At 39.3% G+C, this 21,548-nt stretch overlaps 3 protein-coding genes across 6 annotated transcripts in view; 1 reads left to right on the top strand and 2 right to left on the bottom strand.

Annotated features, from left to right (window-relative positions):
• Nucleotides 1–3: 3 nt before the first annotated feature.
• Nucleotides 4–17,560, top strand: C5H12orf60 (chromosome 5 C12orf60 homolog). 3 transcript variants are annotated; one of them, XM_061417768.1, is made up of 3 exons: nucleotides 95–1,064; nucleotides 5,302–5,377; nucleotides 16,633–17,560. In XM_061417768.1, the coding sequence occupies exon 3, from the start codon at nucleotides 16,657–16,659 to the stop codon at nucleotides 17,371–17,373; it is 717 nt and encodes a 238-aa protein (XP_061273752.1). In that variant the 5' UTR covers nucleotides 95–1,064; nucleotides 5,302–5,377; nucleotides 16,633–16,656; the 3' UTR covers nucleotides 17,374–17,560. The 3 variants fall into 3 exon arrangements, with proteins under 3 accessions (XP_061273753.1, XP_061273752.1, XP_061273751.1); XM_061417769.1 differs by lacking the exons at nucleotides 95–1,064; nucleotides 5,302–5,377 and adding an exon at nucleotides 4–89; XM_061417767.1 differs by lacking the exon at nucleotides 5,302–5,377.
• Nucleotides 2,784–21,114, bottom strand: SMCO3 (single-pass membrane protein with coiled-coil domains 3). 2 transcript variants are annotated; one of them, XM_061417771.1, is made up of 2 exons: nucleotides 21,028–21,114; nucleotides 2,784–4,118 (listed from the first exon to the last, which is right to left on the bottom strand). In XM_061417771.1, the coding sequence occupies exon 2, from the start codon at nucleotides 4,101–4,103 to the stop codon at nucleotides 3,426–3,428; it is 678 nt and encodes a 225-aa protein (XP_061273755.1). In that variant the 5' UTR covers nucleotides 4,104–4,118; nucleotides 21,028–21,114; the 3' UTR covers nucleotides 2,784–3,425. The 2 variants fall into 2 exon arrangements, with proteins under 2 accessions (XP_061273755.1, XP_061273754.1); XM_061417770.1 differs by lacking the exon at nucleotides 21,028–21,114 and adding an exon at nucleotides 11,903–15,156.
• ART4 (ADP-ribosyltransferase 4 (inactive) (Dombrock blood group)) overlaps nucleotides 17,514–21,548 on the bottom strand; it is a 17,340-nt gene continuing 13,305 nt past the window's right edge. The window contains exon 3 of the mRNA XM_061417764.1: nucleotides 17,514–21,257. Within this exon, the coding sequence (XP_061273748.1) occupies nucleotides 21,166–21,257 (92 nt within the window). The 3' untranslated portion in view covers nucleotides 17,514–21,165. The remainder of the gene's footprint in view (nucleotides 21,258–21,548) is intronic.

Genomic DNA, 21,548 nt, shown 5'->3' with positions numbered 1-21,548 from the left:
GATCTCCGCGTTTCTTCGCCCTGGAACCATAGAGAGTAACAGAGAGCTGCAGGACCAGAGTCTCTTCCGCCCAATACAGTACCGAATTGGTTGGTTATCGGCTAAGAGCCCGCCTCCACCACTCAGAACAATGGCTTCATGCTGATTGACACTTGTCTAGCCCAATAAGAGTGTGAAAATGAAGCGGGTGGGCTATATATTTGGCTGAGGCGCCTTCTGTTCTACTTCTCCGGCCGCAGGCGTTCTGATTTAACATCGGAGAGTGTCTTTTATTACAGGCCGATTCCAGATAGGGGACTATTTAGCGGTATTTGTGTCACCTGGAATTGTGTTTCTGCAGGTTTTTCCTCGTTTATGACGTAAGCGGATGAGATCTTTCGGGAATTTCTGTTTGAAAAGGAATCCCGAAATAAGGCTTGCTGCCGTGCTTCATCGGAGAAGGCAATGGCACCCGACTCCAGTACTCTTGCCTGGAAAATCCCTTGGGCGGAGGAGCCTGGTAGGCTGCAGTCCATGGGATCGCTAAGAGTCGGACACGACTGAACGACTTACCTTTCACTTTTCACTTTCATGCATTGGAGAAGGAAATGGCATCCCACTCCAGTGTTCTTGCCTGGAGAATCCCAGGGACGGGGGAGCCTGGTGGGCTGCCGTCTGTGGGGTCGCAGAGTCGGACACGACTCAAGTGACTTAGCAGCAGCAGCAGCCGTGCTTCATACATTTAGCTAGCTTGGTTTGCCCCTGGAAGTTAAGTTGATATTTTCCCACAGAACATTTTTAGACCTGAGGAAATCAGTGTAAATGTTAGAGTCCCAGATTGCTAATCTACAGGATTCATTTTTTGAAGAGGAAATGTGAGGACACACGTATAGTCAATTTTAAATTTACGAGAGGTGAAGTTGGTTTATATTGTATCTTTTACCTACCAGTCTTTTCACTCACAAAATATCCTTTATGACGTCACCGTACAAAGGGGTTTGTTCCCTTAGGTCTAATCTTCGTCCTTTCCTTCTCTTTTGTCTGCTCTTTATCTAAGACTCCTCCCATATCTTTTCCCCTCGAAGGTGAGTTTAAACTTTCAAAAATAGTATCTCTTACAGGAAAGTATGTTAGATATGGGCTTCCCTCATAGCTCAGTTGGTAAAGAATCTGCCTGCAATGCAGGAGACCCCGGTTGGATTCCTGGGTGGGAAAGATCCTCTGGAGAAGGAAATGCAACCCACTCCAGTATTCTTGCCTGGAGAATCCCATGGACAGAGGAGTAGCTTGGCAGGCTACAGTCCATGGAGTCGCAAGAGTCGGATACAAATTAGCAACTAGAGAGAGAGATGTTAGATATAGGTCAGTTCTTACTATCAGTTATAAATATTCCAAGATCTTGACGGAGATACATACTAATTTTTTAGAGAATATTTAAATGTGCGCTTAACCTGTAAGATTGGTCCCTTACCTGAAGCTTTGTTTTACAAGATTATTGATTTGGTTTTTGGCTGAATTCTGAGTCTCACAAGAGCAGTACGTTTTTAAGTTTTGGAATCATAATGCAGAATAAAAATTTTGAAGGTGAACTAAATTGTGATGTTTTGCAACTAATTTATAGAAGCAGTGTCAGAGGGAAAGAAAATGAAGACTAATTTTGAAAAGCTACAGTGTTTCCTCTAAATTTTTGAGATACGTTGTGCTTTTAAAATGTCAAGACGTTTCTTTTAATTGGATGCAAGAATCAGCTGTAACGAACATTCTTGCAGGAATTACTTTTAAAATAATTTTGTATGTACAACCCATAAGTCTCAATGGGGAGTTACTGGTCGTTGAAGGATTTAGAAAATAAACACTTGCTTCAGAAATTCAGCTGAACCGCTAGGCCTCTATAGCCTTGGGATTTTTCTGAAATTAGATAATTAATGTAATGGATCACCTGAGGTTTTTTGTATAGCAGGGAAAGCTTCCTCCTTTTTGCTAGTATTGAAAATGAAATTTAGTTTTTCTTAAAACTCATAAAGCAATAAATTACAACTTTCCTTTAAACAACAAATTCTTAAAAGAGTAGTGTCTCTCCTACATGGCATCCAGTCCCACCACTTCATGGGAAATAGATGGGGAAACAGTGGAAACAGTGTCAGACTTTATTTTTCTGGGCTCCAAAATCACTGCAAATGGTGGCTGCAGCCATGAAATTAAAAGACGCTTACTCCTTGGAAGGAAAGTTATGACCAACCTAGATAGCATATTCAAAAGCAGAGACATTACTTTGCCAACAAAGGTTCGTCTAGTCAAGGTTATGGTTTTTCCTGTGGTCATGTATGGATGTGAGAGTTGGACTGTGAAGAAGGCTGAGCGCCGAAGAATTGATGCTTTTCAACTGTGGTGTTGGAGAAGACTCTTGAGAGTCCCTTGGACTGCAAGGAGATCCAACCAGTCCATTCTGAAGGAGATCAGCCCTGGGATTTCTTTGGAAGGAACGATGCTAAAGCTGAAACTCCAATACTTTGGCTACCTCATGTGAAGAGTTAACTCATTGGAAAAGACTCTGATGCTGGGAGGGATTGGGGGCAGGAGGAGAAGGGGACAACAGAGGATGAGATGGCTGGATGGCATCACTGACTTGATGGATGTGAGTCTGGGTGAACTCCGGGAGTTGGTGACGGACAGGGAGGCCTGGCGTGCTGCGATTCATGGGGTCGCAGAGTCGGACACGACTGAGCGACTGATCTGATCTCCAAAATGTTCCAAAGTGTTTAGACATTCACTTGAGGAAAATTCAATCATCACACCACAGTTGGTCAGGATTGATTGCAATTACAGCAACAGTTTTTATTTTTTATATTTTAACTTTTATCTCTTAACAGTCAATCTGAATTACAGAGTAGTAATTAGTAGAAGTTTCCAGAACAGTTGCCTCCTTTGAAGTAAATTGTTACAAACCAGATTTCAGTCTCTTCCAGTTTAGGGCAAATTGCATTTAAACTGATGGTCACAATTACCGTAGTCTTTCTGTTCCATTCGAAGGCTCAGCTTTTATGTGGGTGCAGAAGCTACTATGTCCCTTAGAACTAAATGATGTCTGAAGCTAGTGATAGTCTCTTCATTCAATGCAAATTTTGAAGATTTTTACTGGGAATTGGAAAAGGTCACCCCTACATGCTGCTCTGCAGTAGCATTCACCCTAATGTTGATCTGTAGAGCACAGTGAGAGGACATCCCCGGATGCAGTCTTTCACTCAGGTCTAGCACCAACTGATCCAGACATTCATTGTTGATAGAAAACTCTAGAGTCATCTAGTTGTAGCATTTCTGAGTCCTTGGAGTTGTTTACTATATTTCTATCTTGTTGGAAGCTTATGGAGAATGAACCTAATCAGAGAAGCAAAACACCATTATGGAGAGAGAAGCAGAAAAATATTCCGGTGGCAAATAAAGTAATTTTATTTCACTTGATGTTTCACTGTGTTGGTGACCTCAGTAATGGCATGATGATATTTTTCTGAAGCCGACTTGAATTCCACCAGGTGCTTCTCGTAACTTTTGATGGCTGCTTGAAGCTGTGTTTTCTCCACTGCTCCCAGGATGGCCCGGATGATCATATCTATCCCAAGGCCAAGAACAGCGACTCCTATGCTACCAAGGAGAGACGCACCAATCTGAGCTAGCACAGTGACCAACTTGTTAATTATGCCAGTTGTGACATTTGAGCCCACAAGTTTAACAGCCACTGCACTGGCGGCAGAAGTGGCTTCTCCTAGGATGACTGAAATAACCTTCTGTACTATCGCAATTTTCTCGGTTTCTCTTTCCTTAATATCCTGAAGTTTTCTATAAAGAGTTGGCTCTAGTTTATCTTTTAGTGCTTCATCCACCTTTTGCAATTCTTTTTGGATGTTCATCATGGCTTGGATGATGATATCACAGTTTTCTTTGATGGTCCCGTCTCTTTTCATTTCAATGGAAGGTAACGTACACCCTAAGTGCGTGTTTAAAACCCCAATCAGCTTATTGGTGGCATGGAAGCTGTCAGATAAGCAGTCAAGGAGCTCCTGGTGAAGACGGTTTACTTCTTGTCGCCTTTTTGGGTTTTCTGGATAGAGGAAGTCACTTTGAGCCATATTTCAATATGGTCTCTGAAAAATACAATAGGAAGTCTTTACTAAAAATCTTGAAAAATATCTGCTGGTTGCATAGATTTGACCAGGAACTCTTTTACTATGTGGATAAAAAAGTAGTATGCTACCTAAGGAATTTCTCAGAAAACTCAGCATGTTCTTCAAAACCATTTTTTGAAATGTGAAGTCACTGTATGAAAATATGGGTAACGTAGTGCAACCCATGGATGCATTAATTATGGCATTAGATCTTGTGATGGGGAGATTCCTAGATAGTACAGATTTGTGTTGGTCTAACATCTGATTACGGAGAAGACAATGGCACCCCACTCCAGTGTTCTTGCCTGGAGAATCCCAGGGACGGGGGAGCCTAGTGGGCTGCCATCTATGGGGGTCACACAGAGTCAGACACAACTGAAGCCACTTAGCAGCAGCAGCAGCAACATCTGATTATTAATAGATGTGATTATCCAAGTAATATTTAATAATGTATTTGAAATGGTTAGCTCTTGATTACCAGTGCTTCTTAATTTCTTCAACCTATAGTCACCACTTTGAATAGACCTACCAAATTGATTTTCTAATATTTGAAATTAGTAGGGTTAGAAGAATATTAAGATCTCTGAGTTTGCAGGGCAATAGCTAATTTTATTTATGCACTAATCTTATTATTTGAGTGGTTATTCTATTCACATGGTTTAAAAAGTATATAGCATATATAGTATATGTAGTTTAAAGTATAACATATGCTCTGTTATTTTAAAATATTAAAAAAGAAATCAAAACACTTTATATCTTTACAGGCAAATATTTGCACTCCAAAACCTAAGCATCCAGAGGCAACACATATAACAATAGAATGTTTACAAAAAGATCCTCATGATAAAAGTATGTTTGCAAGATTGCTTAAAGTCTCACTTGCAGAGGCAGTCATGCTGGTGGAAGGGACAGGGCAGTTATGAATATCTCTCTGGTTCTCTATTGGCAAAGCTTTTAAGTTAAATTCTTTAGAATTGTCTTCACTGCACTTGGCCATTATTCAGATAAGCTAGAGTTGGCCTCAGAAAGAAGATAATACCATACCAGAAAGGTATTAAGGAATAAGTAGCAAGAATCCACCATAGGGGGGAAAAAAAGAGTACACCATAGAATGAATAAGCCTGATGTTTATATCCTGCTTGTGTTTGTACTTTTGGCTCAGAGAAAGGAGGAACAAGTGACACTCTTCTGAGTGAACGTGGGAGAAAGTTTGGACCCAGTGAGAACAATGTTCCTCGGTATGCGCACTTTGAGTAGTCTTTCTACGTACCTGACATTGATTTTTTTGTTTGAACTCGGGAGAGAAGAATAAGAAAATGGAGTCCTTTTTACCTGTGTAGGATCTGGCATATTCTCATTGAGAAAACAACATCCTGATTAATTGGGGCCCTATCTTTCTGTGACCATGGTTTTGGATATTTATAGTGTATTTCCAGTGCTCTTGCCTGGAAAGTCCCATGGACAGAGGAGCCTGGAGGGCTGCAGTCCATGGAGTCGCTACGAGTCGGACACAACTGAGCGACTTCACTTTCACTTTTTAGTTTCATGCACTGGAGGAGGAAATGGCAACCCGCTCCAGTGTTCTTGCCTGGAGAATCCCAGGGACAGGGGAGCCTGGTGGGCTGCCATCTATGGGGTTGCACAGAGTTGGACAACGACTGAAGTGACTTAGCAGCAGCAGCATGGTATTTCTAAGCCTGGATATTGGGAACCTTGGAAGCATGGGATAAAGGAATGAAGATATTTTCTCTCAGGAAAGTAAACATGAATATAACCTATCCTCCATGTTAGAAAGATACAATATGGAAACGGAAACGGGAAATTTTTGAAAAACAGATTAGGAACATTATTATTTTTGCTCTTAGTTTTAGAAAAATGCACTAGTACCCCAGATGGAGTAAATTGTATCATGGCCAGAAATTAATTTTTATCTTTGATTTAGATATAGTACACACACACACACACCAGACACAAATGTCCACAAATCAGTAAATAGAAAACATCTCAATTCTGTTTAAAGAAATTGTTGAGTGAGTGAAGTGAGTGAAAGTCATTCAGTCGTGTCCGACTCTTTGCCACCCCATGGCCTATACAGTCCATGAAGTTCTCCAAGCCAGAATACTGGAGTGGGTAGCCGTTCCTTCTCCAGGAGACTGTCCCAACCCAGGGATTGAACCCAAGTCTTCCACATTGCAGGCAGATTCTTTACCAGCTGAACCACAAGAGCTATTAAATATTCCCCAAACTCACTATTGGATTGCAAACTGTAGTTTGCTAACCACAAACTATTACTTTGATTTTGCTTTTTTTCTCCTAGAAATTTTACATTAAACCTTTTTGTTGTTGTTCCTGGTATTCAGATCTTATCATAAAGTGAAAACTCTAGTTTCTGGCTTTGAGCTCTAAAGATCACAGACTATATCCCCATTCAGAAATTTAGGTGAGAAGAGTCTTTCATACCCTGAACAAGTGAAAAATTTCTCTAAAAACTATCATGTGCCATTATTTGAAGGCATAACTTTTAGAAAAGGTGTGTGGTTCTTTTTACCTGAAGATAAATACTTGGAGAGATAACTTTCCCCCTTGATAAGAGGTTAAATGCTTCCAAGTAGTCAGTTGCTTTTCAATTAATTCATTGTTTTAACACAGCTTGACAAATTAATCATAAAGTACATTTGAAAGACTAGACTTTTCCTTTCCTAGACATTGAAGCACCTTAAAAACACAGTATGAACCAGTGTTGTACCAGGTGCAAGAGTAGATGGAATTATGGAGCAAAATAGTCCCCAAAGAAGACCCTGATATATGTTTGATTTAATATATATGTAGACACTCAAATCAGTAATAATTGAAATTAGTATTCCATAAATGATTCTGGAGTATTAAAAATTTTTAATGTTATCAGTGTAAAATTTTAAATGTTATCAGTATAGTATATGTAAAAAAAAAAACAAGTGATACAATAGCTAGAAGGAAATAGATAATTTTTAAATGTCTGTATGGAGGGCTTCATAGGCTTAAAACCAGTGAGAATAAGTCACACAAACTTTAACAATGATTACCATGTAAAAAGAACTAAAACTGGTTAAAATGGAGGAAAAATGAAAAAATATTGATTTCTGAAGTTTAGTTGTTAATAAGGGAAGCAGTAATAATCTCATAGCTAAACACACTTTGAACAGACAGTAAAATAAGAAATAGTAATAACTCATTGATGAAAGGTTCAGTCTTACCATAAATCAGACACAGTGTTTTTTCATCTACAAAAGTAATATTCTCTTTCCTTTACATACTAAAAACCCTTGGGAATTCATTTTTATACTCTTTTTCCTGGGTTCCAGATATCCATAATTTTGTGCCAATAACAAGTCTGAGTAAGAAACACCATGATGTGCTCAGGATTATTTTTTACATCTAATGAAGACAGACTTTTATTGTCTTGAGTCAGGCTTACCTTCCTTTTTTCACTTGGGGAAGGGGACTTGACAGTTTCTTTCTGCAGAGAGATCTTCAGCAGGCATGCCACTATACTTGCCCCAGTACTGAATACAGTTTAAAACTATTTCTATCCCAACAGTGAGATAAACACTAGAGAACTAGGTGGAGGAGAGGTGGCGTTTGAAGGTGAAACCAAGGATTATGTTTTGGACAGGTGAAACTTGAAGAGCCCAATGAAGGAAGTAATTTAATAATGCAGTAGCAATTTATCTAATGGATAGTAGTACTTTACTATTATAAGGTAGCATGCTAGGCTCTGTAGAGCCTACAGAAATGAAGTAGATATGGTCCCTGCTTTTATAGAATCCTAATGTAGGCAGGAAGTTAAAGACATTTAAGACTGCAATGTCAAGTTGAAGGCAGTATGTCATACCAAATTATAGATAGAGGTGGTGCATGCCTTCTGCAAACTCATTTAAAAGAACTCACACTTTGAAGTAAGATACATCATATGGTGTCACTTATAAATGGGAATCTAACAAAATGGTTTATGTGACCTTATTTACAAAACAGAGACAGAGTCACAGATGCAGAAGATAATCTTATAGTTACCTGGGGTAAAGGGAGGGGAGGGATAAACTGGGAGATTGGGATTGACATAGATATACTACTATATTTAAAATAGATAAGTAATAAGCATATGCTGTATCTCACAGGGAACTCTACCCCATATTATGTAATGACCTATGTGGGAAAAGAATCTAAAAAAGAGTGGAGATATTTATATAACCAATTCACTTTTCTGTACAGCAGAAACTAACACAACATTGTAAAGAAAGAAAAGAAGAAAGTGAAGTCACTTAGTCGTGTCTGACTCTTCGCGGCCCCATGGACTGTAGCCTACCAGGCTCCTCAGTGGGTGGAATTTTCCAGGCAAGAGTACTGGAGTGGGTTGCCATTTCCTTTTCCAACATTGTGGATCAGCTTTATTCCAATAAAAGTTGAAAAAACAAAAAAAACCCTCACGCTTTAATAATATTGACCTTGGGGCCATGTGGAGACATCCAATTATCTAGGGAAATGATTTGTACCCTTTCAAACTGATGCTCTTAGATACATGCTTGATATTTAAAGGACAGGTTATACACCATTTGGAGAAGGAAATGGCAACCCACTCCAGTACTCTTGCCTGGAAAATCCCATGGATGGAGAAGCCTGGTAGACTACAGTCCATGGAATTGCAAAGAGTCGGATACGACTGAGCGACTTCTCTTTTTATACACCATTTGGAAAATCTTAGTTGGCAATGGGAAGCATTTGCACTACTGCCCATGACAATTTAGCTCTGACACTTGAATTGCTCCCTTCCCTCAGCAAAACGAAAAAGATCTGCCATCAGATGGAGTCACCTTTCTTAAAGATCACAGTTGTTACTCAGGCATGCCTCAAGTGATATCTTACCAACAATATGTAGTACTGTGCCCGAGAGGAATTCTGGGCCATATACTTTCCTCTATCTTATTGCATTTCAGGTTTGACCTTTTAAATACTGACTTTAAAATTCAATCTTTTAAAATAATTTTAAAGTCATTTAAAAAATGATTTTTAAAGTTCAGCATCAGCAGGCAACTAAGTGGTGTATTTAATCCAGCTCCGATCAGCAGCATCTTCTGTATGGCAGATGTCGACTTTACACTATTTTTTATCACATGATAGTGCTTCTTATTAGCAATGGGCAGTTACCATTCACTTCTGTACAGCCTACTTTGAGCTGCTATTTGAGCATTTTTTTGTAGTGGTTCATGAAATAGAAAGAGCCCTGTGCAGCCTGATGGGGAATTGCTAACCAGTAGGTGGAGTGCTTGGCTTCTGGCACGTTAATTTCACCCCAGCCTTTACTAAAGTAGCTGTGCTTTCTCTGCTGCTGTATTTGGGCTGTGGGTGGGTAAAATTTTGTGTGATAAGAGAGTTGTGTTGCTAAAACAGTTTGGAAATCACATGTGTTTTGGCTTATTTTATTTAAAAAAAGGAAGTAGACAAATCTTGAAGCTACAGCTCGTATTAGGGACTTGGAATGAAAACAAAGACTAGCTTCAGATGGATTCTTATTGAACATAACTCATCAATTTTGTTGAAATTACAAGTAAACATTCATAATTAAAGAACATGTAAGAAATGGTAGAAATATACTGATGATTTTATCTAAAAGTTAATTTTGTGATACTGCACTTCCCTGGTGGCTTAGATGGTAAAGAATCTGTCTGCAATGCAGGAGACCTGGGTTCGATCCCTGGATCAGGAAGATCCCACGGAGAAGGGAATGGCTACTGATGATTGTATCTAAAAGTTAATTTAGTGATGTGACAGTTGTTTTAGTTTTTCAGGAAAGGAACCACCTTAAAAATAAAAGTATATTGATTATCAAATATGTAGATAAATAATTCTCAGGATACTTTTGTGAATTACGTAGTGCATTGACTATCCAGTGCTATAGGAATTTAAACAGAAATTTTAGGACCGAGATTATTAGAGGAAGATTCATGGAGAAAGTGACAGGTGATTGTGCTTTGATAGGTGGTAAAATTATAACACGAAGAAATTAAAAGATTTGATAAAACTTTTAAAAAGTTTATAGCAATAATATATAAACACTTTAATATCCATAAGGAAAAACATCTATAAACCTACCATCTTGTTTTTTTGAATTATTCCTTTCCAAAATTTATTTAAAGGCATAAGTGCTTTTACAAAGTTGTGATAATAGTATAAATAAAATTTCATCTTATATTAATTTAAATACTTCCCCCTATTTCTAGTTTTATAATTATTGTATTGGTTATATAAAATATACATATTTATATTTTATAAAATATTTCATATATATTTACCATAATTTACTAAATCCTTAATTGTTTCACTATCTTAATATAAGTATTTTAATACACATGATCCTTTTTCTCTCAATTATCTGGATTATTTCCTCAGGGTAAATTTCCAGAGGAAGTTTGAATCATATAAACATATAATTTATATAATTAATAGGAATAAAAATTTATATTACTTTTGATATGTACTGCAAGTGCCTTGCAAAAACTTTTCCACCTACATCAAAAGTTAATTTTTACAGCAGGACACTGGGTATGTTTCAGTCAAAGACAATTCTGTTAAATATTACTGATTTGAGAAGCATAAGGTCAAATTTCAGAGAGTTCTTGCTTTTGTGGAAATGTATCCTGAAAAAGTTAGTGATGAAATGACACTGAAATTTGCTTACAAATGATCTAGAAGGGAGATTGGAGTAGGTTCATAGAGGTAATAAGATCAACCTTATACTGATAATTTTTGAAGCTGGATTATGGGTATACAGGAATTTATCATTGTCTTCACTTTTGTGTATGTTTGGACTTTTCCCATAATAACAATTAAAAATAGGAAGAAAGAAAGAAAGCAAAGACCCTTTCTCAGCTTCTGATGTCTGGTCATTAGCACTCTCTAAGCTTCTGCCTTTCTCCATGCTGTCTCTGTTCCTCACTATCCATATTGGGTCTAGCTGTACTGCAAGGTTCACTTATCTGGGAGTGTGGGTTTAGGGTATGGGTGAAATCAGAAGCTTTTCAGGAGAAAATAACAGCTACTAACTAGTTCTGAGCCTCCTTTAAATCAAAACCATGGCCTTTAATTTAAAAAAAGTTGATCATGCTGTGATGATACTCTGATGTAAAAATTGTTTAAAATAATATTTCTGGCCAGAAAGCAGAATATTGAGGTCGTTCACCAGCATTTATCAGATGCTCACTTGGGAACCTCTGCCATTTGCCTTGAGTAAACAAAGTTCCTTACCCTCAAGAAGATATCAGTCTATTTGGAGACACATAGCAAATGCCCAGTGGTATTTAAATGTAATAGAACTTATGAAGGAACATAAGCACTAGACATTAACTAGAATTAGATCACACATTCATTCTTCTAAAGGTACTGAATCATAAATGAATGTTAAAGACATAAAAGATGTTACAACCCATATAAACAGTACACTTTCACACACAGGTGTCCTTTCATCCTTATTCTTTTCTAAAATTGATGTCTTTACCTACTTTATCTTCCCTGCTGGCTTAATTATATAAGCTGTTAATTTTCTTCTTTCTTGGTATTTTCAGAGACATAAATGATCACCAGGAACATGTCATGGGATCCACTTAAAGTTGTTTTGTTGCTTTATTATATTTATAGCTAGGATTCAAGTCCAGGATATTACTGTAGATACCTTTTAATGTGGAGAAGCAGAGTATTATATCAATACTAACAGAAATACCCATATTGCTTACCTTGCTGTGTTTCTGAGGCCAGTGGTCCCAGCAGTTGTTTAGGAGTAGTTGTTGTGCTTTTTCATCTGGTTTCATCTGGATGTTTCTAATGGAATGTGATGACTTACAGGCTTTGTTAGTCTCTGCTGGGTCCCTCTGCCTGTCTGGTTTATTGACTGTTTCTACATGGTTTAGTTCTCAGAATTCTTTTACCTTCTTTATTAGTATAAAATTGGTATGTGTTAAGTAATATTGGACTGCAAGGAGATCCAACCAGTCCATCCTAAAGGAAATCAGTTCTGAATATTCACTGGAAAGACTGATGCTGAAGCTGAAACTCCAGTGCTTTGGCCACCTGATGCAAAGAACTGACTCATTGTAAAAGACCCTGATGCTGGGAAAGATTGAAGGCAGGGGGAGAAGGGGACGACAGAAGGTTAGATGGTTGGATGGCATCACCGATTCAATGGACATGGGTTTGGATGGACTCTGGGAGTTGGTAATGGACAGGGAGGCCAGGCGTGCTGCAGTCCATGGGGTCACAAAGAGTCGGACATGACTTAATGACTGAACTGAACTGAATATAATTTGAAAGACTAATACAAAGATAAAACATTAAATTTTTTATTCTTTAATGGACTTTTAATTTGAAAAATGCTGTCCAACTGAGCTAATTTGATTCAGTAGAGAAGATGTCTCTTTGATTGAAACTCTCAGAATTTTGAGGTCCCATCATGTCAGCTATTTATTTACTTTATTAAATTTATTTTGGCTTCTGTTGCCTTTTGTACCTCCTGTTGCTGATTGCTCTAAGTTCTCAAGACATATGGATAGAGATATTTTCAGCCAAATGTGTTTTGTGTGTGTGTGTGTGTTTGTGCTCTTCTTTCCTGGCTGGAAGTTCTACTCTTTGTTACTATCTTCTGTGTTATCTCGGTTAATCATCTTGACTCCTTTCCCTTAAAGCTTAGATCAGAGTCTCCCATGCTTCTTCCTCTAGATTCTGTCCTAATCTCTATTGATTCCTCTACAGTAGAGATACATCAGAAACAGGAAAATCACTCAACCTCAATAATTTAGTGGAAACACCATGGGCTTTAGAGTTGGACAGTCCCTATTTTGTGTATAGGGGCTTCCCTGGTGGCTCAGATGGTAAAGAATCTGCAGTGCGGGAGACCTGGGTTCAGTTCCTGGGTTGGGAAGATCCCCTGGAGAAGGGAATGACAACCTACTTCACTATTCTTGCCTGGAGAATCCCATGGACAGAGAAATCTGGCAGGTTATAGTCCATGGGTTGCCAGAATCGGACATGACTTAGCGACTAAATCACTAAGACAATAGGGTATAGAGGTTGAATGTCTAGTCTGAAGGGGACACCTTAGTTCTAGGAAATTTGTCCACCCAGAAAAAGGACTTACTACTACCAGTTCATTTCATTTTTTCAATAATCAATAGAAATCTAGATTTCTATGTTTCAATTTAAAATTTGCAACTGATAACGAATTGTGGTAAGTCAAAGCATATCTGGTTAGATTTTTCCTGTGAATTGTCAGTTTGTGACTCTTTGACAAAAATATTGAGATCAAATATGAAACCATTAAAATTGTCTAGATGAGAGTTCACCGGAATAGTAGTTACGAGAATGGAAGGGAGGGGGTGGATTGAAATAAGTTCAAAGAGAGTTAAGAAGTTTTAGGGACTGATTCAGTACGATGAAGAGAAAAGGAAAATAGATTTTGAGCCTCAACAATGAGGCAAGGATTAAGAGGAGAATGTTTTTGGAGTAGATGAGTGCAGTTTGGGATAATTATACGACATATACTGGTATAGTTACTATATGATGACCAGTAGGTAATTGGAAATTTAGATCTGGAGATCAGGAGAATGTCCAAGGCTATGCTGGGAGATTTAGGAGTCATCTGCACATGGATGATATTTATAATTAATGGGGACAGGTGAGATCTTTTTTAAAGAAATAATTTAGCCTTTATTTATTAATATTTAGGCTTCACTGGGTCTTTGTTGCTGTGCACAGGCTTTCTCTAGTTGCAGCGAGTAGGGGCTACTTTCTAGTTGCAGTACACAGACTTCTCACTGCAGTGGCTTCTCTTGTGGCTCCCGGGCTCGAGAGCACAGGCTCAGTAGTTTTGGCACTTGGACTTAGCTGCTCCATGGCATGCTCCATAGCATCCCCAGATCAGGGATTGAACTTGTGTCCCCTACACTGGCAGGCAGATTCTTTACCACTGGACCATGAGGGAAATCCCCAGGTGAGGTCTTGAAGCGAAAAAGTACAGAATATGAGGGAGGCCAAAGACAGCCTTGCTGAGCTTAGGAGACTGGAAAGAACTTGCTGGTATAAGGAAGAAAAGCCTTTAAAATGAGCAAATTCTTGGAGAGGATGTAGAAGGACCAGGTTTGTACAGCATTGTGGAGGCCTCTGAAGGAGAAAAACTTGAAGTAGGAAGAGGTATTCAGCAATTTTAAATAAGGCAGAGAATTCAAGATGTTTGTGTGTGTTAGTCACTTAGTCACGTCAACTCTTTGCGACCCCGTGGGCTACAGCCTGCCAGGCTCCTCTGGCCATGGAATTTCCCAGGCAAGAATACTGGAGTGGTTGCCAGTTCCTTCTCCAGGGTATCTTCCTGACCCAGGGATTGAACTCAGGTCTCTTGCAGGCAGATTCTTTACCATCTGAGCTGTAAATAGGCCAAGAAAATTTATGGTTAGAAGTTATTGGTGCCCTGTAAGAAAATAATGAGGGATATAAACAAATTATTGTTGTTGTTCAGTCACTAAGTCATGTCTGACTCTTTGTGACCCCAGGGAGTGTAACCTGCCAGGTAACTCTCCATGGAATTCCCCAGCAAGAGTACTGGGAAATGCTGGAGTGCGTTGCTTTTTCCTCCAACAGAGAATCTTCCCAGACCAGGGATGGAACCCACATCTCCTACATTGGCAGGTGGATTTTTTTTTTTTTTTAACCACTGAGCCACCAGGGAAGGCTAGAAATAAATGACAATAATGTGAAGAATTTCTCTCTTGGGAAATTTGAGAATTAAAGGAAGGAACGAGATGGGATCATTACTTAAAGGGAAATTCAGTTCAGTTCAGTTCAGTCGCTCAGTCGTGTCCGACTCTTTGTGACCCCATGATTTTGGGGTCAAACATTTTTCTTTTTTAAACTGAGTAGGGGGAATTCCTTGGTTGTCCAGTGATTAGGTCTTCATGATTCCACTGCAGGGGGTACAGGTTTGATCCCTGCTGCTGCTGCTGCTGCTGCTAAGTCGCTTCAGTCGTGTCCGACTCTGTGCAACCCTTGGTTGGGAACTAAGATCCTGCATGCCATGCAGCATGATCAAAATAGAAAATAAAATATAAACAAGTAGGGCAGTTTTTGGCTGCACTGTGTAGCTTGTGGGATCTCAGTTCTGTGACCAGGGATTGAACCCAGGCCACAGTGGTAGTGAAAGCCTGGAATCTTAACCAACTGAATAGGAAAATGAGTATATTCATAGTCAAAGGAGAAGGACAAATGAAGAGGGAGAGATGGAGGATACAAGATGTATTAGTCAACTTGGGCTGCCATAACAAAATACCATAGCCTTGCAGCTTAATCAACAGGAATTATTTTCTCATAGCTCTGGAGGCTGAGAAATCTCAAATCGAAGTATGGGTCTGTTCAGTTTTTGGTGAGGGCTCTCTTCCTGATTTGCAGTCAGTCACATTCTTGCTGCAGTGTGACAAGGTGGAGAGAGTGAGGGAGGGTGCTCTCTGATGTCTCTCTTACAAGGATACTAATCCTGCCATATCAGGGCCTTATAACTTCATTTAACCTTAATTACCTCCTAATAGGCCCTGTTTCCAAATACAATCATACTGGAAATTAGAGTGTCAACCTACTGGATTTCAGAAGGACATATTCATAGCATAGTTCAGTTCATAGCACAAAAGAAAGAGAGGGGGTGGTCGATAGAGCATAATTCTAGAGAAAATATCAAAAGAGGACTGTGAACATTGGTTATAGATATTAAAATTCCTCTCTATTGCAGAAGAGGACAATTTGTGATGAAAGGACATTTTTAGACAAGATAGACATTTTGGGAGTTTGGATTAGATAGCCTTGATCCTCTTTGGAATACTGCCATCTCTACCTCCCCTGTCTGCTGCTGTCTACCTTTCAGAGTTGTTTAATAGTTACTTGAGATATTCTGTTCAGGATTTTTAGCTATAATTAATAGGAAAGACTGGATGGAGTGTGAGTGAGTATTGGTTGTTCAGTTGTATCTGACTCTTTGCAACCCCATGGACTGTAGCCCACCAGGCTCCTCTGTCCATGGGATTCTCCAGGCAAGAATATTAGAGTGGGTTGCCATGCCCTTCTCCAGTGGATCGAGAGTACTTGCTCTGTTTTAACTGGAACTAGAGTCCCTCTATGTAATCTTTAATGCTTTATCCAATCTTTCCCACTAGACTGGATGATTACTGAGGGTAATGCCTGAGTATCCATAGGTCAGCATATCCAATACGGGATCTAGCATGCAATATTTAATATGTGATTTAAAGTTTATGAAAATCCCTATTCTACTCTGCTTTAATTATTTTTGTTGCTATTTTTATTAAAGTACAAGATCGTTTATGCTTGTATAGCCTTCCAACCTTTGACAGGAGTTATCCTCATGTTTAAATTATACTTTCAGTCTCCTTATGGTTGACACATGCATTTATTTGGATTCCTCCTTGTTTTACAGTGCTGAAACCTTTCTGCTGGAGAAATGTCTTCAGAATCAGAAAAGGATAAAGAGAGGTTCATTCAAGCTGCCAAAACATTCTTCTTTCACATGCAAGATCTTGCTTCCTTCACAAATGCACTCACCAAATTGTTCAACAGCAGTATGAGCACTCAGATCCTCTTGATGACTGTGAAAGAAGATGGTAATGTGAAGGATGTCTTTGAACAAATGCTCAAAATTTTTAAGGAGATGCAGTCTGTGGTGGTGGCCAAACAGGACCCAATGCAAAGTGAACCTCTAAGTTCCAAGATTGCAACAGCTATGTTCTCTATGGTTGAGAAGAGTAACAATATAAGGGAGTTGCAACAGTCAACCAAAGAAATGTTCAAAAATGTCCAGTCACCTATCATTGCCTCTGTGCTGAATAGTGGTAACATTCTTGAGAGTTTGGAATCTTCTCTTTTACTCTTGATGAAATATCCCATCATGAATCTCCAATTAAGTGACTTCTACAGGAAAGAACAATCAGATGCCACCACATCTGAGAAAAGTCCAGGTCCATCCAAAGCCACTACAATAGATGCCTTGAAAAAGTTGCAGGATGTACTCAACATTGAGAATGCTAAGTATACTATTAAGTCAGCTGCAGATCAAATGGAACAAATTGTCAAAACTATGGGACCAATCTTAGAGGTCCTCCAAAAAGCCATAAAAGCTATGGAAACCAAGTTTTCTGTGTTTAAGAAACCCAGGAACTAGTATGAGTGCAACAGAAGTGTTCGTGCTGGTCAGAAAACCAATTCAAACCATGCAAGTTTTCATAGTACTCCCTAAGACCCTCAGTGCCAAATATGTGGTCTACTGGGACACGAATTCAAAGAGTCACCTGGCAAACCATGTACCTCAAGTTTTGCTTTATTCAAATAAAAATAAATAACCAAAGCAATCCTGCTTATAATGGTGGTTCCAGAAAAGAATATATTGTGCAAAAAAATCAAGTATGATATTACATTTGAGGATATTTCTAAACATTGTATTTCATCTTAAAGCATAATTGAAATAACCTTCAATTAATTTCTACTCTTAGTAATTCTATTTCTGGTTTCTACAGTGCAAAGTCTAGGTAAATATATATGTTATAACTAAATAATATTGTTCAGACCCTAGGAAACAACTTCTCTATTTTTGTCATCCATATACCAATTTCTGTACACTTCAGTGGCTTGTCTATCATTGTGAAAGTGAAAGTGAAGTCGCTCAGTCGTGTCCAACTCTGCGACCTCATGGACTGTAGCCTACCATGCTCCTCCATCCATGGGATTTTCCAGGCAAGAGTATTGGAGTGGGTTGCCGTTTCCTTCTCCAGAGCATCTTCCCGACCCAGGGATTGAACCTGCGTCTCCCGCATTGTAGGCAGACGCTTTACCATCTGAGCCACCCGGGAAATCCCCTATCATAAGCCATCACTAAATACCTTTGATATGATTTATCCAGAAGTAAAAAAGAATACTGAATGAGGAGTAATAGAATTTTCTTGCCTATGTGAATAAGACCAAAGCAGATGAGTCAGTCTTTGTTTCCTACTAAAGTCTTATGATGAGGAGATAGTAGAGGTTGAAAAATGAAAGTAACATTTTATACGGACATACAGACACACACAGACACACAGACTAACACATACACACAAAGACCTACAACTTGTTACTTGACCAAAACAGAAATAAGGTTTCTGAGATGTGCTTGATTGAATTGGGGGAAAAAAGACAGATCCATTTGCCTGCCATAAAGTCTTGGGTTCTCATGAACTGCAAATGAGTGTATGCTCTCAAGATTGCCATATTTCCCTTTATATCTAATAGGAACTTTGTGAAGGACAAGAAAGGCAATTAAGGGCACTAATATATTTTTTTCTTTTTAAGAAGTATGGAATTAGCTATTTATTTTAAAAGCAATTAACTCTAGTTCTCTTTTGGAATTTTACTTTCTGAGAATACCAGATCTTTCCTCATTTAAATATTTTCTTGTTTAAAAATCTTAAATCCCATTTTCTCTTTCAAAAATATAAATGCTTGCTTTTCATCTATATCTCAGAGGAACTAAGCAGCCTGGACTTTCAAAATTCATGGGTATGGAGCTAGGTTTCATCTTCACCCCATTTAGCTCAATTAGTAGGGTCTTTAGAGACCTAGAGATTCCCCATCAACCCACTTATCTTGTCTACTCTCCGAAAGAAGAGTCGGAGAACATTCTTAGCTGGGAAGTTTGATTTGCAGTTTTTTAAAACCTAATTGTTTGCACATAATGGGGATTCAATATATCTTTGATATTTGCTGGGTAATTAGATGTTTTACTTTATCTTCACACACATATACTTGCATTCTTAGCATATGTGCTTAAATTTGCAATGAAGGCTTAAAATCCAATTTGCCACAAAGTCTTCTGTAAATTAACATATGAGTTTAAATTCTAACTTTTGTAATAGTTTAGAAGAAATGTGTGTGCAACACCCCATTACAGGCAGTGAGTACGATTCCACTGCCATCTTTCATTAACTTTCCCTTTTATTTCTCGGGTTTCTGTGTTTTCTCCCATCTGAGACTGAGACAGGCTGGGACCTGAGATCCTTTGCTACAGTCCTGCAGTACTTGGACCTGGACACACCTCTCTTCGAGCAACAAAATGCAAAGAAACTGTATGGGACTACAAATAACTGTGTGCATGTGTAGGTGGTATAAATTCTGGACCCAAAAGATACAGAGAGACCAAAAACCCAACTGCCGCATCTGAAGAGCCCTGAGCAAAAACGGTACTGCACAAGCCCCCTGCACACACCACCACCTACGGAGTGGACAAAACACCTAAGCCACCCCTCTGGCCTGACGGGTGGACACACCCCTACCCTCACCCCACACAAGAAACAGGCTTGCCCTTCCCCTCCCTCAGGGAGCAAGCAATCAAGGGAGCCTGTTGTTTGCTCCCAGGTTCCTTCTGCTGCTTCCCCGGGTGGTTCAGAGGTTAAAGCATCTGCCTGCAATGCGGGAGACCCAGGCCCAGGTTCGATCCCTCGGTGAGGAAGATCCCCAGGAGAAGGAAATGGCAACCCACTCCCTGGCCTGGAGAATCCCATGGACTGAGGAGCCTGGTGGGCTACAGTCCAACGGGTCGCAAAGAGTCGGACACAACTGAGCAACTTCACTTTCTTTCACTTTCCTCCTGCTGCAGCCTGGGTCCCAATAAAGTGAAAGTGAGGGCCTGTCCGACTCTTTGTGACCCCATGGACTGTAGCCCACCAGGCTCCTCTGTCCTTGGAATTTTCTAGGCAAGAGTACTGGAGTGGATTGCCATTTCCTTCTTCAAGGGATCTTCGTGACCCAGGGATCAAATCCGGGTTTCCTGCATTGCTGCTGCTGCTGCTGTTGCTAAATTGCTTCAGTCGTGTCCTACTCTGTGCGACCCCATAGACTGCAGCCCACCAGGCTCCCCCGTCAGACGCTTTACTGTCTGAGCCACCAGGGAAGCCCAGTAAAGCCTTGCCTGAATTTCTTGTCTGGTCTCTAGACAATTTCTGTTGATTGGGGATGGCCAAGAACCCTGGTTGATAACAAGACTACACTAGTTTGGTCTTGAATGCTGATAAAATTCTCTAAAAAATAATAAAATTGCTTGAGAGTGGGGGAAAAAAATCTTTAAAGAAAATTCACACATTTAATGTGTCCTTGGGGCTCATCAAATTCTTTAATGAAGAATTTGTCCTTTGCTAACTCAGGTATCTCTGATGTTTTCCTAATATTTGGGCTTTCCTGGTGGCTCAAACAGTAAAGAATCTGCCTGCAATGCAGGAGACCCAGATTCAGTCCCTGGGTTGGCAAGATCCCCTGGAGAAGAGAATGGCAACCCACTCTAGTATTTTTACCTGGAGAATTCCGTGGACAGAGGAGCTCAAGTATTTCTGATGTTATCCTAATATTTAGTATTGCTAAATAAAAAATTAGGGAAAGTCTTTGTATTTATCATAAAATTCCTTCAACTGAGACAGAAAGTTTAACTCAAATTATTAAGGCAGAAATATAATTTATCGATTTATGTGATGAAAAACTCAGGGTATCCAGTTTCAGACAGTTGGATCTAGGTGCACATAGACTGTCATCAGGATTCACTTTCTTTTCATTCTGCCACTCCTCTTTCATTGTGTTAGCTTGGAAGGTAGACTCTCTATTTTCGTTTGCAAGAGAGCTGCTAGGGGCTCTAGGTTCATATTCTGCTTTCACTAATCTCCGCTAAAATAAAAAAGGCCACTACCCCATTCCCAGCCCAAATTCCAATAAAGTACACTAATTGTATCTCACAGGCTCCAAATGAGTCATCTTCTATCCAACATGACTCCTTGTATCCATGGAGAAGAAATATACTTACAGGCCTACTCATAGGCAGTGGACTGAGCCAGTTCTATATCAGTTGATAGCTCGGCAGATTGATTCTCTATGGGTATTCAGGGTGCTTTTATGGGAATAAAGCAAAACAGGACAGGAGAGGCAAAACCGCAAGCTTCCTTTATGCTCCACTTTTGGAAAAGATGATGACACTGGTCAAAAAGGAGAGAGAAGCAACAACCAGAGGAGTAGGGATGCACTTTCTGCTGGAAGCTGTGAAAACAGAAAAAGAATTCGCGATGTTTTAGGTAACAGAGTTTTTGTTTTGTTTTGTTTTTCCTAAAAAATCTACTTCATTTCTCCTTTGGTTCACGTCTTAAACTTAGAAAATTTGTAACAAAAAAATTTGAAACTACTGTTTTTTAAAGGTGTGTAGTCTTTTTTAATAAGATGACTTTTATTTTTTTTTCTGGCCACATCATGTGGCATGTAGGATCTTAGCTCCCTGATGAAGGATCAGACTTGCATCCCCTGCACTGGAAGAGCAGTGTCGTAACCACTGGA

This window comes from Bos javanicus, chromosome 5 (assembly GCF_032452875.1).
Source record: "Bos javanicus breed banteng chromosome 5, ARS-OSU_banteng_1.0, whole genome shotgun sequence".
Taxonomy (NCBI): Eukaryota; Metazoa; Chordata; class Mammalia; order Artiodactyla; family Bovidae; genus Bos; species Bos javanicus.
This window is presented reverse-complemented; position numbering and strand designations above follow the sequence as displayed.

Coding starts and splice junctions, on each gene's coding strand:
- C5H12orf60 (XM_061417769.1), top strand. CDS start 16,657: ATGTCTTCAGAATCAGAAAAGGATAAAGAGAGGTTCATTCAAGCTGCC.
- SMCO3 (XM_061417771.1), bottom strand. CDS start 4,103: ATGGCTCAAAGTGACTTCCTCTATCCAGAAAACCCAAAAAGGCGACAA.